The sequence below is a fragment of the Mustela erminea genome, chromosome 6 (assembly GCF_009829155.1).
Source record: "Mustela erminea isolate mMusErm1 chromosome 6, mMusErm1.Pri, whole genome shotgun sequence".
Taxonomy (NCBI): Eukaryota; Metazoa; Chordata; class Mammalia; order Carnivora; family Mustelidae; genus Mustela; species Mustela erminea.
In genome coordinates this window covers 53,309,249-53,327,424 of record NC_045619.1, presented here as the reverse complement: position 1 = coordinate 53,327,424, position 18,176 = coordinate 53,309,249, and the positions used below count along the sequence as shown (strand labels likewise).

The window sequence follows — 18,176 nt, the reverse complement described above, 5'->3', positions numbered from 1 at the left end:
TGTCTACAACTTATACCTTAGTTTTTACCCCAAATTTAAGCTGTATCCAGTGTTTTCTACTCAATTAATCATAACATCCTGTCAATTTAGCCCCTTGCACATTTCCCTAGTCAATTCAAACTGCCCATCTTAAGAGCCCTCATTTTAGTGCAACCTCCATTTTGGTCAATGTATAATTTATTTCATCATGGCATTTGTTCTACTTTTGCCCTGTCCTCTAGCTGACCCATGCAAGACAAAAGACAGTAACTTTCTACTAAATGTTATGTGAAATCAATGTGATGACAAAGAGAATAAAAAATAAATTATTAAAAATTTACACCTTTTACAAAATTCATATCATCACCTATAAATAAATTAATAGAAGAAAGCCTTTATTCTCTCAAGAAATGTTATAAATATACTCCCACTGAAATTGAAGTTTTACTCACATCCATGCCAAATTATCACTTTAATTTTACAGGCCCATTTTCAGTCTTATTGATAAGCTGTTCTATTATACACTTTACATTTCTTGGATTTCCTTTGACATCTTTAGATACGTTTATTGACTATATTTCTTTCATTATTTGGGTAAACTATTGATTCTTTATTTTTTTTTCCCAAAGTTTATTGAGTGATAGTAAAGTTTATTGAGCAATAGTAAAAGCCCCAAAGAGGGAGGGGACCTGAGAGGCTGCTCTATTTTTTTTGTTGTTGTTGTTGTTGTTCATTTTTTACTAACTTCTTAATGATCATTTTGCTATATATGTTCATCATATATTAATTCACTCAATAAGACTTTTTGAATACACATACATGCAAACACACACAGATTGTTAGGCACTGAGGATAGAGTAGTAAATAAAACAGATACAAACTTTTGATTTCATGGTTTCATACTTCCATTTTAGTGTAGGAGACACACAATCAGCAAAATAAGTAAATATATATTCACACCATATATATGTGTATATGTTCTTGGAATTAAGGTTTTGTGAGTAGCAGGTGGCGGTGGTTTTCAACTTAAATAGATATATCATGAACTTCACTGAGAAGATGATAGTAAGCAAACTTGAAAAAAAATGATGTAATAAATCTTTTGGGTATTTGAGGAAAGACATTTCTAGGCAGAAGGAACAGGAAGCTCAAAGTTCATGAGACCATGAAGCCACTGTGACTGGTGTAGAATGAGTAAAAGTAGAATAGTAGCATCAGTGAGCCCATAAATATAAAACTAAAATATGATTAAGTACTTTGAAGGAGAAGTGTTTGGTCACTAAGGAAGAAATTATTAAGCAAAAAGGATCTAGAACTTGAAGATTTGAGTAGTTCTCGGTCTATAAATATAGAAGAAAAATGAGAATGTGTTTTCTGGAAAAAACACTAAATGTGTGACTGGACAATCAGTCCATAGAGAAATTACCCATAATTTTCATCAGCCATATCATCAGAAGCCGTAAAGATAGGAATGAACCAGAAAAGATGCAAATTTGAACTAAAGATGGATGAAGCAGGATGAAATAAAAGGTTTTCAGACTGTCAGGGTTCTATTAACATAGTTTATCCTTCAAGAAAAGGGAAAGAAAACCCTAAAGAATGTTAGGGATCATCTTGTCTGCCACTCCCACTACAAGCCCAGAACATAGGGCAAGAGGAGGAAGTAGGGAATGGGGAGGGATGAAGTTATTTTCTCCTCAATTTCAGAGTGTGGGACAACTTCCTCAGTTTCAGAGAGTCTTTACTTAGGGTCTCAAGGGCAAGGCTGCCACTCAGAGCTGAGAAGTCCTGTGGTAACATTATTCATCAGTGGGCCCACAGAGCAGAGCATTCTGCCAAAGGGGATTACTCTTGAGCCCTAAGAGTAGTAAAATTTTCTTAAGTTTTGGACCAGCTTGGAGGCTGTCACCCATCCCTTTATTCTTTCTGATTTCTCCCTTTTGGAATAAGAATGTCTACCTGAGCTGATCTCACCATTGTAACTTGTAAGGACATAACTTGTCTGATTCAGTTTCACAGCTAGAGAGGAATTTTGCCTCAAGGTGAATCATGCTTGAATCATACTTGAATCATACTTGTCTGGTTTATCAGACATAATTAAATAAGACTTTGGACTTGGAATTAATGCTGGTTAGGTAAGACTTAGGCTACTGGGTGGGGTGGGTTGAATATATTTAACATGCAAGAAGGATATGCTATTTGAAGGGCCAGAGGATGGCATATTATGAACTAAATTTTGTCTCTCTAGATTCATATATTGAAGCTCTAACCCCCATTGTACTATATTTAGAGTTAGGATCTTTAAGGAGATAATTAAGGGTAAACGAGGACATAAGGGTTGAGGCTGAATCTGATACGACTGGTGTCCTCATACGAAAGGATGAGACGGCAATGTGCTGTCAGTCCATGCATGCCAACAAAAAAATAATATGAGGAAACAGTGAAAAGATAGCCATCAGCAAGCAAGGAAGAGTGATTTCATCAAATTATCAATTCTCTGGTGCTTTGATCTTGGACCTCCAGACTGTAAAACTGTAAGAAAATTGATTTCTCTTATTTAAATCACCCAGCCAGTGGTATTTTGAAACAGTACCCTGAGACAACTAATGGAAGTCTCTTTGGGATTGGATTGAGGGAATCATTTTGACTTATGCTAGCCATGTGATCTTCTTTCTGAAGACTTGCCTTTTCCTTTAATAATTGGGTCAAAAAACAGGTTCAAGCAGAAGTAGGATGAGGTAATAATTTATAACTTTGGGGGAGTGGTTTCCCATAGTCTGCTGATCATCCATTTTTGGTTTATTTCTATTGTAGGTGTTGAGCAGAACCCAGTGGCAAGATTTGACTATTAAATTTTCAGGACTTTGTGAGCCAATCATTTAACACAGTTATTATTTAAAATTACATTATCTAAACCTAAAATTAAATAAATTATATTAAAAACAAAGGTAATAAATACTTGGCATAACTCAGTTTCTGGTTATTTTTTACTATAATTTATCATTATCTACACGTGAAGTTTTTTACATCTACTATATCCATATGATAGAAATACTATATAATCATCCACTATTGCTCATCTCTTTTCAACTCTGGCATTTAGTGATGTCACATTGGTAACTTGAAATCATCTATGGTGAAAGTGATTACATCACAGGAATCAGCAATTATATAAACTAGGATTTTGGTGGTTGTTCTCTTTTTCTCTGTTGCACGAGGTTAAAGACTAGCACGTAAGTAAAAATATCCTTTTCAGCTATCTATCTGTCTTACCTCAGAGACATTAACATCTCTGTAACCTTCTAATGGTCAGGAATCTAGATGCTACTCCAAATTCAACCCTCATTACAGGATTTATTAACCTGTTTCAGAGTTGAGTGGTGCTGCGGTTTAACCTCTGCTACTCCAAGATCCTATCAGCCTCAATGCTATCTGTAAATCCAATTCTGTGAAGGCATCTCCTTTTGTAAACCTTGGTCTAGAGAGTAAATCTGCTGTAAGCTTCTCAGTGATTCTCTTATGTTCTCCTGTCACTGCATACTTTATTTCTTTCTTCATAGGGTGACCATCATACCATCCCACTACCATATCATGCTCCTGTCCATAAGAGTATACCCACTACAGAATGCCAAGTGCTGTGAGTACTTTTGTATTTTTATCTTCTCTTTATCTTCCAGCAATTCTGGTATTTTACTCTGCTTAGCATAGGCTATTACATTCTTCAATCTTCTTGGAGTTATTTTATCAGCAGTTTATCAGCACCGCTCACAACATTTTCCCAAGTTATCAATTCTTATGCCTTAAGAGAATACTCCAATGTTGATAAAATCTCTCTTATCCAGCTCTGTGTTTCTCTCTTGATCTAATGCCCCTGGAATCTGATCACACTGTATACTCTGTAGGTAGTCATTACATGTTGGCCAGATCAGAATTGCTCCTGAGTATTAAGATTAATAGCTAATCTTAGTTACTGGCTTTATGATCAGGAGGGGAAGGAAGGGATAATCATAAGGAGGGTGTGTAGTTTCTTTGATGTCAGAGGATTCAGCATCATCTTTAAGCAGGGATAAATGTTAGACTTTAACAATGGAGAATATGCCACTTTCAAAAGTCTAGAGAGCTCGACATTTAGAGGATTCTAGATTTCTGAGAGTTTTGAGAAAGCTTTTAGGAAAGGACACTCTACAAATGGTGGAAAATATTTGTAATACATATATCTGACAAAGGAATTGTTTCCATATTGTTTATATATTAGTTTACAACTCATTATATATATTTTATAGGATGATTTGCCTTCTTTTCAATGAGTTATAAGACATATACATAAACATAACCACATATAACAAATATAAGATACATATCTTACAACCCATTAAAAAGAAAACAAATCATCCTATAAAAATTGGCAAAATATCTGAATAGAGAGCTCACCAAGAAGGATATATTGGGATGCCTGGGTGGCTCAGTCTGTTAAGCATATGCCTTCACCTCAGGTCATGATCCCAGGATCCTGGGATCTAACCCCACATTGGGCTCTCTGCTCAGCAGGGAGCCTGCTTCTCCCTCTGCCTGCTGTTCCCACTGCTAATGTGCTCTCCCCTAGCAAATAAATAGAATCTTTAGAGAAAAAGATATATTAATTGCCATCAGCATATGAGAAAAGTCTCAACAGATTCTCAGAGATTAAAATTACATTTAGATACTTCCACATACCTACTAGAATGGTGAAAATTAAAAAGATTGACCCTATCAGATGCTGTTATTGATATGAAGGAAGTGCAACTGTTCTACTTGGAAGAACAACCTCCTTGGAAGATATATTATATTTATAAAATTAAACATCTATTTTTTTAAAAAACAGCTTTATTGAGGTATAATTGATATACAAAAAAACTGCACATACTTAATGTGTACAATCTGATGTGTTTCGACATATGCAAACACCTACGGTACCATTACCACAATTGAGATAATAGACATAGTCATCATCTCCCAGATCACATGTTGAGTTTCTTATCACAAAAAATACGAACATATTTTCTATTTGACCTAGAAATTCCCCTACTATGTATTTCCTCAAAAGATTAGAAAATAAATGTCCACAGAAAGACTAACAGAAATATTGATGCTGATTTTATGATAGTCAAAAAGTGGAAACAACCAAATGCCATAATGGATAAGCAAATTATTATATAGTCACACAAAGAGATTCTACTCAACAACGAAAAGGAATGAACTACTGGTCTATGTCACAATCTGGATGAAACTCCAAAACATTTTACTGTGCAAAAGATACCAGATCCACAAGAGTGCATGACTCCATTTAAATAAAATTATAAACCCAGCAAAACTCATCTCTGTTGATATTAGATGAGTGGCTGCCTGGTTCCTGGGATGAACTGCAAAAGTTCATCAGAAAACACTTTGAGTTGACAGAAATGTTTTATATTTTGCATGAAATTTCATATCTTAATTGCTTCTCCTTAGAAACAAAATTAAATTTCATTCAACTATGATAGTGGAATCCCTAGAATATTTTGCTGATGACATACAAGGAAAGGTTCATTTCTGCCCAAACTTTTAGTCTTCTTTACATTCCAAAATGGAACAATTTTGTTATCGGTATTTTATCTCACGTAATTTTGTTTTGGGTGATGATGGAAGTGACCAGAGCTGTATATTCAAGGCCGTCTGGAAGAGATTAATCCTGTATTAAATGGGATTATTCTCTTTTATTTTTATAGTCTCTATTTTTTTTTCTTTTCAATTCTTTGCCTTCTACTTTCCTCTCCATTCTCATTTCCTTTTCCCTTTACAGAGTCCCTGTTAGAACAGATATGGTGTTAATCCTGAAGGAACTTGTAGGACATCAGCTGCATCTCTGTGGAATTTGAATATATTTACTGAAAGAGAATATGAAATCATTTGAAAATTCTGATGAGGAGAAATTTGAGAAGGAATTTTTTTTCCTGATAATCTAGTATCTTGAATATTGATAATATTTTGAGTATCTTTTAACTTTAGTTTCCTTTTTCTCTTTGTTTTCTTTTTGTGTAGGACTGTGTGGGTGTGTGTGCCCCTGTGATAGCTTTCCTTTTTCTCTTTCTGCTTTCTGTTTGTGTAAGAGTGTGAGGGTGTGCACGTTGCTGTGATACATCTGAGAAAGAGAGAAAATTGTTTATATTCTTGTTTCAGTAGCCAACTTGAAACATAGCTTTCTCATTATTGATTTCATCACCTTTAAGATTGTCTTTCTAGGGGTGCCTGGGTGGCTCAGTGGGTTAAAGCCTCTGCCTTCGGCTCAGGTCATGATCCCAGGATCCTGGGATCGAGCCCCGCATACGGCTCTCTGCTCAGCAGGGAGCCTGCTTCCTCCTCTCTCTCTCTCTCTCTCTCTCTCTGCCTGCCTCTCTGCCTACTTGTGATCTCTGTCAAAATAAATAAATAAAATCTTAAAAAAAAAAAGATTGTCTTTCTAAACATGATTGTTGTGTCTGAGCACATGTCTAAACTCACGTCTTAAATCATGACTTTTAATTAATTAATTTTCTTATCTCCTATGGCCCTGGAAGGACACTAGTTATATACTACTCTTGAAACAATTGAAAAAACAGCCTCTTGAATTTTTTTTTTTCCCGATGGGGATCCCCCATAGAGAAAATAAGAATCTGCAAGCTTGTTATTTCTTATATTTTAGGGAACTTCCTCTTTCTGTACATTTTTTTGTTTTTTTCTATAGGAGGAAATTGTGTTTAGGCAATAGTTTCACTCAATCAGATGCAGTTACTTTCATTTTGAGAAAGACTGCTTAAAATTATTCTGTTTTTCTAAGGTAGAATAACTCTAGTTTGAAGCTGCTTCTAAAGAGACTAATAACATTTTTACATTTAATTTGCAAATTTGAAGAGAAGTTTTGGAAAAGATGACACAAAGCCCCCTGATACTTACCCAGACTGATCACAGGAATCAAGGAACCGATGAAAAAAAACAAGGTAAGGACATTTACAGTTGTTAAGAATGAAAGTTATTGTTGGAAATTATGACATTATGTTAAAAGCCTTCCAAGGTATGGGACAGGTTTTGTTGTTTGTTTGTTTGTTTCATCAAACAGAAAAATCCTTTTTTGAATTAACATCTCCATAAAATGAAAATTGTGGCAATAAAATTCAGATTTGGAATTGGCTATTTTGTCTTATGAATGGAGATTATCTTAACTGATAGTGGAGGGGGGTTAATCACAGCTTAAAACTGTTCAAGATTTAATTTCATTTTTACTAAGTATTTAATAAAACAAATACTGGAGAAGATGTTAAATTTGCTCCACATACTCATTCAAGGCCCAGAATGAAGACAAAGTATGAAAAATTTGGCCAATATTTCTAATGTCTTAAAAGGTTGTTTATGGACAGTGAGTGGAATCAAAATAAGCCAGACTTTGGGGGTACTTAATAGCAGAAAGATTATCTCCCTATCTTCGTCTTATCTAAAGAATCATTAGTACTCTGATGTCTTAAAGATATTTCTGTCAACCTCAAGAAGGATAAGAAAAGAAAATGTACTTTAAAATTAAAACTAGAAACTAGACGAGGTGCCTGGGCGGCTCAGTGGGTTAAATCCTCTGCCTTCAGCTCCAGTCATGCAGGGTTCTGGGATTGAGATCCGCATCAGGCTCTCTGCTCAGCATGGAGCCTGCTTCCCTTCCTCTCTCTCTGCCTGCCTCTCTGCCTGCTTGTGATCTCTGTCTGTCAAATAAATAAATAAAATCTTAAAAAAAAAAAAAAAAAACTAGAAACTAGAAAACAGCTTAGTAGCTTTAGACCTACCAACTAGCAAGTTCAGAATATGTAAGATCCAAATTCTAAATCAAGGAGAAAAATCTTTCAAAGTTATTTCAACAAGGGTCTTCTTAAACAAAATATAGTGAAGAAGAGAGGTTAAAATGCATTAAATACAATGATTGATTTCGGGACTCTGGTGAATTCTAGACACTTGCCATTTAATTCTTTTCAATATATTAGCGCATGCAACAGTTAAAGGTTTTTGTTACTACAGTTCATATTAGAATGCATAGATACTTATTCCTCATTTTTTGACAATTTAATAATTCTGTTAAGGTTAGATCAAAAGGTTTTGGGACAGTGGGATCAAATATTAGATAATAACATGAAAATATCAGAACCAAAGTTTTAAGAATGTTTTCTAGCCACTCATAAAATCAATGTTAATTTCTATCCTAAAGATTGATCAACAATATGAATTTATGTATTTTATGTATAAATAAATGATATATATTACATAAATGTAGTCTTTAATTTACTAAGTAATATTATGTATATGTAAATATTATATGTTGCATATATAGATATATAATTTGAACTTATAAACACCATTGCAATAGTTAATTTAGTGCATGATAAAATTTATTTTTTAATATTTTATTTATTTTTTAATATTTTATTTTATATTCTTTTTTCATATTAGTAATTTGTGATTTTTCCCCATAGCTGTCAGGTAGGGAAAAGTGTATTTTATTTAGTTTTAAATTCATTAGTCACCCTGGGTTTTTCCTCTTATCTCTCCTTGGAGATGATTGTCAATTTTAGTATATGTGCTGAGGAATCGAGCACGGAGATCAGAGCCAGAAACGGAGAGAAATTACTTGAGTCAGCTTTTCTACGGGGAAAGTAATTGGAATCCTTAGCTGTTTAGATTATCACAGGGATGAATTTAGAATCATTTTAGTTACATTATTAATTAAATAGACTTTTATTGAGCTACCCAGGGATGTTATCTGCTTTTACATTCCTTTGTTGAACACATTATGAGGGTTGAGCAACTTCTTTGAAATTCATCTCTCACTACTAAATTCACAGTGGGAAAACAACAGGTTCTGTTCTTTTTGGTTTTTGGATAATTTTGCAGTGTACAAGTGTTGACCATTGAGTATAGGGGTAAAGAGAAGGAACTTATAAAGTGGAAGCTATTTATATTGAATGTAGAAAAGTAGATTTTAGGTTTAGATTAGATTTAGATTTTAGGTTTAGATTTAGATTAGAGAATGAACATGTCGCATGCTTAAATGTGTACCTGCATATGAGAGATGCAGCAAATGTCCAATTCATTAGTGTCCTGTATCACACTAAATGTCACTCCAAGTCTGCATCTCACTGAGCTGACAGGACATTTAATCTTTGCTGTTTGGTGATACTGAGAGTGTGGGGGAGGGGGTTCTTCGGGGTTGTACGACATTTCCTAGCTTTATTGTGCCATTGAAACATTGAGAGAGTCTTAGTCATCTCTTTTTTCTGATTATTTGTGAAAACATACATCCCAACATCAGTTAGCCTTTTGGGTCTAGTCCCACTGTTTCTGTGCTACAGTTATAACAGCCCCACTGTTTCTTCACCCCATCAATGGTAGATGAATCTTTTTGAGTCTGGTGTTGTATACGTACAGGATCTAGCATTCTCAACTGCACCACGGAATTAAATGATCTAATATCTTGTCCACTTTGCTATGGAAAGGACTCTCTGTTTCTGTAATGCAAATGAGCATTTCTCACATTGTCAGGAGGTAGGCGTCTTTCTTCTTGTTGATTTTGGAGGCATTTCCTCTTTTTAAAACACCTCCACGATTCTTAGAATCATCCCTTTAATAAGCTTTTTTTTTTTTTTTTTTGAAGAAGGGTCATTGATTCTAAGCAGTTTTGGGTTTTCTTTCAACAATCATCCTGGAGGAAAGGATTACAAATAGGCTCACTACCTACTTAAAATAATAAATAGAAATATTACATTTTAAAAATTCCACTTAATATTGCAGTAAATGATCTTCATGTTCCCTCCCCCCCACACACAATAATTAAAATATGGAAAGATGGGAGAGCTATAACAGAAGAAAAAACAATAGCATAAGCTTTCTTTTATTTAATTACTATTATATGCCAGAACTTCTGAAAACATAGCACACATATATTCTCTAATTTAAAAAAAAAAAAAAGAGAGAGATAGGGGAGGGGGCCTGGGGATTCAGCCCTTTAAGTGTCTGACATCCTCCCGTCCTGATCTCAAGGTCCTGGGATGAGCCTTGAGTCAGGCTCCATGTTGAGCAATGAGTCTACCTGAGGTTCTCTCCCTGTCCCTCTTGTCACATGCATGCTCCCTCTCTCTCAAAATAATTAAATTTAAAAAATATAAAAGAGAGAGAGAATGTTATTTAGTGGATGAAGAGATTAACAGGGTCAAAAGAGGTAAGAAAATAGTTATACACTATAAAACGTCTATCAAGATTTTGACCTGTAATATTTGTAACAATAACGTTCTTTTGTTCACACTGCCAATTCACAAATAGAATGTCATAATGACACATTGACTTAAATGCTTGATGCTATAGAAAAAGGAGGAATGTGCTTGTTTTCTTGATACCTGATATTTGAAGAAAACTAGTAGGGAATTAGAGAAATTAATATGGTGACACTTGAAAAGTGTCTTGAAAAACCACACTAGAGGGGCGCCTTGGTGGCTCAGTGGATTAAAGCCTCTGCCTTCGGCTCAGGTCATGATCCCAGCGTCCTGGCATCGAGCCCCGCATCCGCTCTCTGCTCAGCAGGGAGCCTGCTTCCCTTCCTCTCTCTCTGCCTGCCTCTCTGCCTACTTGAGATCTCTGTCTGTCAAATAAATAAGTAAAATCTTTAAAACAACAACAACAATACTAGAAAGAGCATGAACTGAAGCTTGGAACCAAGGCATAAACAAAATCAAAAGGCTGAAAAGACAGGTGTATGTTTTGTTTCTCCTCTTTTTGACTTTTGCTGCGTTGGAGGAAGTGTCATTTCTCTTACATAGGAATACCCCTTCCTTTTGTACTTCAGACCACATCCCCCATAGCCAGTGCAAGAATTCTTCTTAATTTTTCTCTCCCTCTTTTGCCTGTATTGGCAGTCTATACCTTCCATATTAAATCACCTCCAAATGAAGAAAAGAAACATTATGTGTTAAATGTTTAAAAAAGAACCTCGTGATAACCACTCCTCTCATTTTAACTACCTCTTTGCTTGCTTCAATACATACAGCACAAGTTTCTCTGAAATGCTGATTTTAATTCCTTATTCCAACAGTGTACCCTTATTCTGTGTGACTGAAGGCACTCTATCAAGGATACCAGTGCCCTCCAAGTGCTCCACTTGATTTTTATATCTCCAGCTCTACCACCCTTGTTTACGAGATCCCCATAATTAGATATAATTAGAGTTATAGCTCCCTAAATGACCTCTTTACTCACTAGTCACAAGGAACTTTTAAAAGCATAAATTTGGCAGTGCCAAACACCCACCTAAAACAATTCAGTGGCTTCCCATTATACTTTGAAGAAAGTCAAGTTCTTTCCCAAAGTTTAATGTTTAGCATCATTTTGTTCCCAACTAGTCAGTATTCCCTGCTACTTTTGACCAAATCAAACTCCTACTTCGCCATATTCTTTTCCATTCTTTCCTGATTTAAGGCACTTGAACTTGCTCTTCTCTTTGCTTAAAATCCTTTCTCTGGTTTATTTCACATAAATGGCCACTGGTCATATTTTAGGTTTGGTTTTAATGTCAGTTCCACAGAATTCCACCTCCCACCCACCATCTTTTCTGGTTATTTGCCTTTATCAATCACCCAGCTTATCGCCTTCCAACTCTTGTTGCAATCTGCAATTTTTAAATTTTTTTTAAGTGACTGTGTCTTCTTCACCAAATATAAACAGGAGAGCTTTTGTTTATTATTATATTTATGGAAACTAGCACATAGTAGGTGATCAGTAAATATTTGTCAAAGAATGAACAAATAAACATGATGCTGGCTCACAAGTGAAGCACTGTAGTTCATGTTTATTATGTAGCTTTGAAATCCCAGATGGTTAGAAGAAACGTACAACTAATGACAGGACTTTTCAGAAATTTGGCAGAAACACGCAGGTTAGACATGTCTTCTAATTATATTTATAACATAACTGAAATAACCGTCTGGTGGCTCAAAAACAATGCTAGTTTTCTCTAGCTGCATTCCCTCTCCCTCTTTATGGTACTTTTAAACAATTATTATGAATTTTTATAAGTACGAATGTTTTCACATGTTGTGCATGATAGTGTAGATTGCTACCATACTTTTGGAAGAATATCTATTCGATATATGCCAATTTATTTATTTTTGAGATTTTTGTCTTGAGAAGATAATATATGCAAGACATTTAAACTATAATTCTAATTATGGTTAACTCAAAAGGGTGGGACAACCTAAATACTCATTAGAAGAGGACTTTTTTAAAATCCATCATTCAAATTCTTATGTCAAATTATTCTTCTACATGATGTGTAAATTTACCTGTTTCTCTGAATGAACAACCACCTCCAAATTTTAGTGGCTATTGCTTATGGTTCTAAGGTTTAGGGATAAATACAGATTCAGTAGGAATGGCATATGTCTCCTCTGTTACGTGGGGCTCAAAAACAGTGAAAGTAGGAATTACAAAGTCTCTTAAGGCTTGGGCTCTAAAGTTTCAGTGTCACATCTGCCCCAGTCTCCTGGCTAAAGCAAGGCATAAGGCAGTTCATATTCAAGTGTTGGGAATACAGTATATCTCTTGATGGGAGGAGGAACAGGATCATGTGTCAAAAGGGTGGTGGACACAGGGGGTGCCATGATTCACTGGGGGCCATTCTTAACAGTCAACCACATATGAGAAGAACAAATTGTTAACTGAAAACATTAGAATATAAAATAGTGGGTACTTAATGAATGTACTAATATAAAATCATGTGTATTTGTAGGCAAGGTTATATGTGTGAAAAAAGGATTAGAGAGATATATGGATGGAAGGATGTTAACCCAAGTGATAATGCTGGTAATGTTGAAGTAGTAGAAATTTAGATGTCTTTTAAATTTAATATCTTCTGTACATCCACAAAGGAAAAATGTTTATTCAACAAAAGGATAGCTCTTCACCAGGAAAAAGATAGGAATGATAAATGCCCTCAATAAGTTTACTGTCTATCTTAAAGTATCATAAAATTTTACAGTAAGGATGTTTATAATCACATTAAATGACAAAGTTGTTTTATTTCAAAAAAAACTTATGTCTATTTTTTCTCCAAATGGGCACTAATTTTTCTGTTCTGCTGACTTTGTAGACAAAGAAATACCAGGCCAGGAAAAAAAGAAAGTAGTGTCTTGTTCAAGTTCCTTTGATCATTTGCAGCAAAAATTTCAATTCCAAATCTTTGGATTGATTATTTATGAACTTTCAAATATGTTATGCTACCTATCCTTTAAAATAAAGTTTTCATTAGTTAAAAAGTAGATGATCTTAGAACGATTCAAGGAGTGTTAAGATATGCTGATATTGTACCATAGAAGAAGGATATTGAAGGCCTGGGAGTGGCTCCAGATCTTAAGAAATTCTACCCTAAAGAATTATACATATTTGATTCCTTGGACTTTGACAGTAAGGTCAATTGATAACATTAGATTGAATGTAAGGATAAACTGAGACATTTCCCAAAAAAAGCAAGTTTTTTTTTTTTCCATATAACAAACAGAAATGGTAGGTTTGTGTTATCTGATGAAATAGTGGAATAAATTGCTAAAAGGAGTTTGTTAGTTATGGTTATGAATGAAAATTTAATATTTCTTTTACCTGTTTCTAAAATTAATTTTTTTAGGTCTTAAGAACAGCTATAAGAAGATTCTCATATATATTTTGCTTGCAATATCTTTCATTGTCATTAATATTGCAATTACTGGAATAGGTGAGTAAATTACATTTTTAATTCTTTACTTATTATTTTTTACTTTTCTATGGCCTCTATTGAATGATCTTTTCTTATTTTTCTCACTCTTTTCCCATTATCCATGATCTATTTAATGGGTATCAATGAATGGATTATTATGAATTACATGACCTATATAAAGCATTGGGAGATGTAAAAATGATTAAGACAAAATCATTCACCTTGATAATGTCTTGTTCCACCATCATTCCCATACCAATGGCAATCTCTATTTTGATTTCTGTTGAATAGTTTAGTTTTGCCCATTTAAAAATTTTTCCATAAATAAGATCATACAATTTTTACTTATTCTTTGCATCTTGTTGTTTTTGTTCCACATCATGTTTGTGTGATTCTTCCATTTCATAACAGGTAGCAAAATTTCATTGAGTCATTTTTGAAAGGGGTTGGAAAAATTTTTATGCAAAAAGCCAGATATTAAATAAATTTATCTTGGTTAGCCATACAATTTGTGTTTTAAGTACTCCATTCTGCATTTGTAGTGAAAAAGCAGCCACACATGATATGTAAACAATTGTGCTTCCTGTGTTTCACTGTAGTTAAACATGAAAATTTGAATATTTTCATGTGTCACAAAATGTTACTCCTTTTTTAATTGTTTTGAGTTTCTATTATTTATTATTTTATTGATGATTTTAAATTGTAAAAACATTTTGCATTTTACTCTGATTTTGGCCTCAGGCTGTAGTTTACAGATCCTCACTGTAGAATATCTCATGCTATATATTACTTTATTAATCATTCTACTCATGATGGACATTTGGATAGTGCCACATTTTTACTACTGCAAATTATGCTGTTTTGAACATCCTTACGCTTTTAGACTTTTAGTGAATAGTGGGTATCATTTGGGATACACTTACAAGAAAAATTATTAAACCACGCAGTATATAAATGTCAACTTTAGTAAATAATTCCATAGATTGAGGACAACCCAGCCCAAAGTTTATGACATATTGATTGTTTAACATACTGGTCAACAATTTGTTGTCAGTTTTACCCATTTTTGCCATTCTGATGAGTGTGCTCTACTACCTTTTGGGGAATTTAATTGACGTTTTCTTGATGACCAACACTGTTAAGCTCCTTGTTGTATTGAACTTAGCTCACTTAGTCACAATATTTTGTGATGGGTATATTCAAATACTTGCGTTAGCTCTTTGTTTTTTGTTAGATTCATAGGTATTCTTTAATATAATCAATAAAAATGTTTTGCATTTCTATTGTAAATATCTTCTGCTATTTAAATATAAGTATACTAAAAATCTTTCTGAAGTTTACATTTATTTTCTGTAATGTTTTTCAATGAAGGGAAGTTCTTAATTTTTAGATAGTTTGAATTTTTTAAATTTTTTTCTCTATTTTTACTATGTTTTACATTCTTTTTAGGAAATTTGCTGTACTCCACATGCATGAAGATATTACTCTAGAGTTTCCATTGTAGCATTCATTATATTTCTATTAATCTCACATCCAGAACTATAATGCTTTTGAAATTGATTGTTATAAGTGTTTGGGCATAATGTCAAATGTGCTTTTCTCCATTAACAGTCTTCTGATCTGAAGCAATTTATTGAAAAGTACATAGTTTACTTTACAGTTCATTCCTGGTTTTGTGCATTCTGAATTTGGAAAAATGAATAATGACATGTATCCTTCATTCTGGTATCCTACAGAGCATCTTCACTGCACCCAAAATTTTCTATGCCCCACATATTTATCTCTTCTCAAACTCCAGCCACTGGCAATCACTAATCTTTTTACTCTCTCCATTGTTTTGACTTTTCCAGAATGTCATACAGTTAGAATCATATAGTATATAATCTTTTCAGATGGGCTTTTTTTCACTTAGTAATATGTATCTAAGGATCCTCTGTGTCTTATGGTTTGAGAGGTTTTATTTTTGTTTGCGCTGAATAATATTCCACTGTCAAATGTATCACAGCTTATTTATCTATGCACTTACTGAAGGCCATTTTGGTTGCTTAAAAACCATGTCTAGGTTTTTGTGTGGACAAAAGTTTTCATCTCCTTTGGGTAAATACCAAAAAGTGCAATTGCTGGATTGCATGGTAAGAGTGTTAAGTTTGGTGGGAAACCTCCAAACTACATTTCAAGGTGCCTTACCATTTTGCATTCCAACCGGCAATGAATGGGAAGTTTCTGTTGCTCCACATCCTCACCAGCATTTGGTATTGTCAGTGTCCTGGATTTTGGTCTTTCTAACAGGTGTGTAGTATCCCGTTGTTGTTCACATTTGCATTTTTCTGATGACATACGATGTGGAGCATATTTTCTTATATTTATTTGCCATCTATATATCTTCTTTGCTGAGGTGTCTGTTCAGGCTTTAGGTTGTTTCTTTTCTCATTGTTGAATTTTAAGTGTTCTTTATATGTTTGGATAATAGTCCTTCATCAGATGAGTCTTTTGTAAGTATTTTCTCCCAGTCTGTGGTTTGTCTTGACATTGCTTTTCACAGAGCAAAAATGTTTAATTTTAATGAAGTGCAAGGAAATCCTGCTCTATGCCTCAGTATGGCTGGACCCTGGAGGGGATTACACTAAGTGAAATAAGCCAATCACAAAAACTATAAATACTGTGTGATTCCACTTACATGGAATTACCATGTAATTCCATTTCCTTCCTGTAATTGCCAGGGGCTGAGGGGTGGGGGCTGGGCATCAGGGTGCTGCTATTGAATGGATACAGAATTTCAGTTTAGAAAGTTAAAAAACTTCTGGAGATTGGTTGCACAACAATGTAAATAAACACTGTTCAACTGTACTTAGAACTGGGGTTAAGATGGTTAATTTAACATTATGTGCTTTTTGCCACAATTAAAAACTTTTTAATTAAAAAAAAAGCAGTGCTCACTTTGGCTGCACATATACTAAAATTGGAACGATACAGAAAAGATTAGTATGGCCCCTGCACAAGGATGATATGCAAATTAGTGAAATGTTGCACATTTTGGGGCCCCTGGGTGGCTCAGTGGGTTAAAGCCTCTGCCTTCAGCTCAGGTCATGATCCCAGGGTCCTGGGATTGAGCCCTGCAAGAGGCTCTCTGCTCAGCAGGGAGACTTCTTCCCTTCCTCTCTCTCTGCCTGCCTCTCTGCCTACTTGTGATCTCTGTCAAATAAATAAATAAAATATTTTTTTTAAATGTAATGAAGTACAGCCTATGAATTATTGCTTTCATAGGCTGTGACTTTGGCATTGTATCTAAAAAAATCATCACCATAGCCATGGTCATTAAGGTTTGCTCCTATGAAATCTTACAGAATTTTTTTAGTTTTGTGTTTACATTTAGGTCTTTGATATGTTTTGAGTTAATTTTTATGAAGGATGGAAAGTCTGTGTTTAGATGCATTTTTTTTTTGTATGTGAATGTCTAGTTGTTTTAGCACCATTAGTTGAAAAGACTATCTTAGCTCCATTATATTGTCTTTGCTCCTTTGTTCAAGTTCAGGTGACTACATTTATGTAAATCTATCTTTGATCTTCCTTCTCTATTACATTGGTTTATTTGTCTATTCTTTCATCGATACTACACTGTCTTAGAGATTACTGTAGTTTCATAGTAAGTCTTGATGCTGGGTAGTGTTAGTCCCCCAATTTTGTTCTTCTTCCAAATTGAGTTGGTTACTCTTTACATTTTGCTTCTCAATATAAATGTTAGAATTAATTTGCTGGTATTCGTAGATAACCTGACTAGATTTTGATTGGGATTTTAACAAATCTATAGCTCAAGTTGGGAAAGAACTAATATGTCGATAATATTGTGTCTTCCTAATTATGAACATAGAATGTATCTCTAAAAAGTGTTTTGTTCTTTGATTTTGTTCATCAGAATTTTGTACTTTTCCTTGTATAGATAATATAGTATATATTTTATTAGATTTATTTTTTTTAAGATTTTATTTATTTATTTGACAGACAGAGATCACAAGTAGGCAGAGAGGCAGGCAGAGAGAGGTGGGGGAAAGCAGGCTCCCTCCCGAGCAGAGAGCCCGATGCGGGACCCAATCCCAGGATCCTGAGATCATGACCTGAGCCGAAGGCAGAGGTTTAATCCACTGAGTCACCCAGGTACCCCAATATATTTTATTAGATTTATATGTAAGTATTCAATTTTGGAGGGTTCTAATGTAAGTCATTATTTTATTTTATTTTATTTTTATTTATTTATTTATTTATTTGATTTTTTATTTTTTATAAACATATGTTTTTATCCCCAGGGGTACAGGTCTGTGAATCACCAGGTTTACACACTTCACAGCACTCACCAAAGCACATACCCTCCCCAGTGTCCATAATCCCACCCCCTTCTCCCAAACCCCCTCCCCCCAGCAACCCTCAGTTTGTTTTG

At 34.4% G+C, this 18,176-nt stretch overlaps 1 protein-coding gene and 1 non-coding gene across 5 annotated transcripts in view; both read left to right on the top strand.

Moving 5' to 3' along the window:
• Window positions 1-6,723: 6,723 nt before the first annotated feature.
• The window catches only part of CLEC2B (C-type lectin domain family 2 member B), a 28,088-nt gene continuing 16,635 nt past the window's right edge, over window positions 6,724-18,176 (top strand). For 2 of the 4 annotated variants that reach the window (XM_032347225.1, XM_032347229.1), the window contains exons 1-2: window positions 6,724-6,971; window positions 13,676-13,762. In XM_032347225.1, the coding sequence (XP_032203116.1) occupies window positions 6,902-6,971; window positions 13,676-13,762 (157 nt within the window). In that variant the 5' untranslated portion in view covers window positions 6,724-6,901. Of the gene's footprint in view, window positions 6,972-13,662; window positions 13,763-18,176 lie in introns of all 4 variants that reach the window. The other 2 variants (XM_032347227.1, XM_032347228.1) reach the window with 2 other exon arrangements.
• Window positions 16,674-16,780, top strand: LOC116594565. The gene has a single exon (XR_004287280.1). It is a non-coding gene; the product is annotated as a U6 spliceosomal RNA (small nuclear RNA).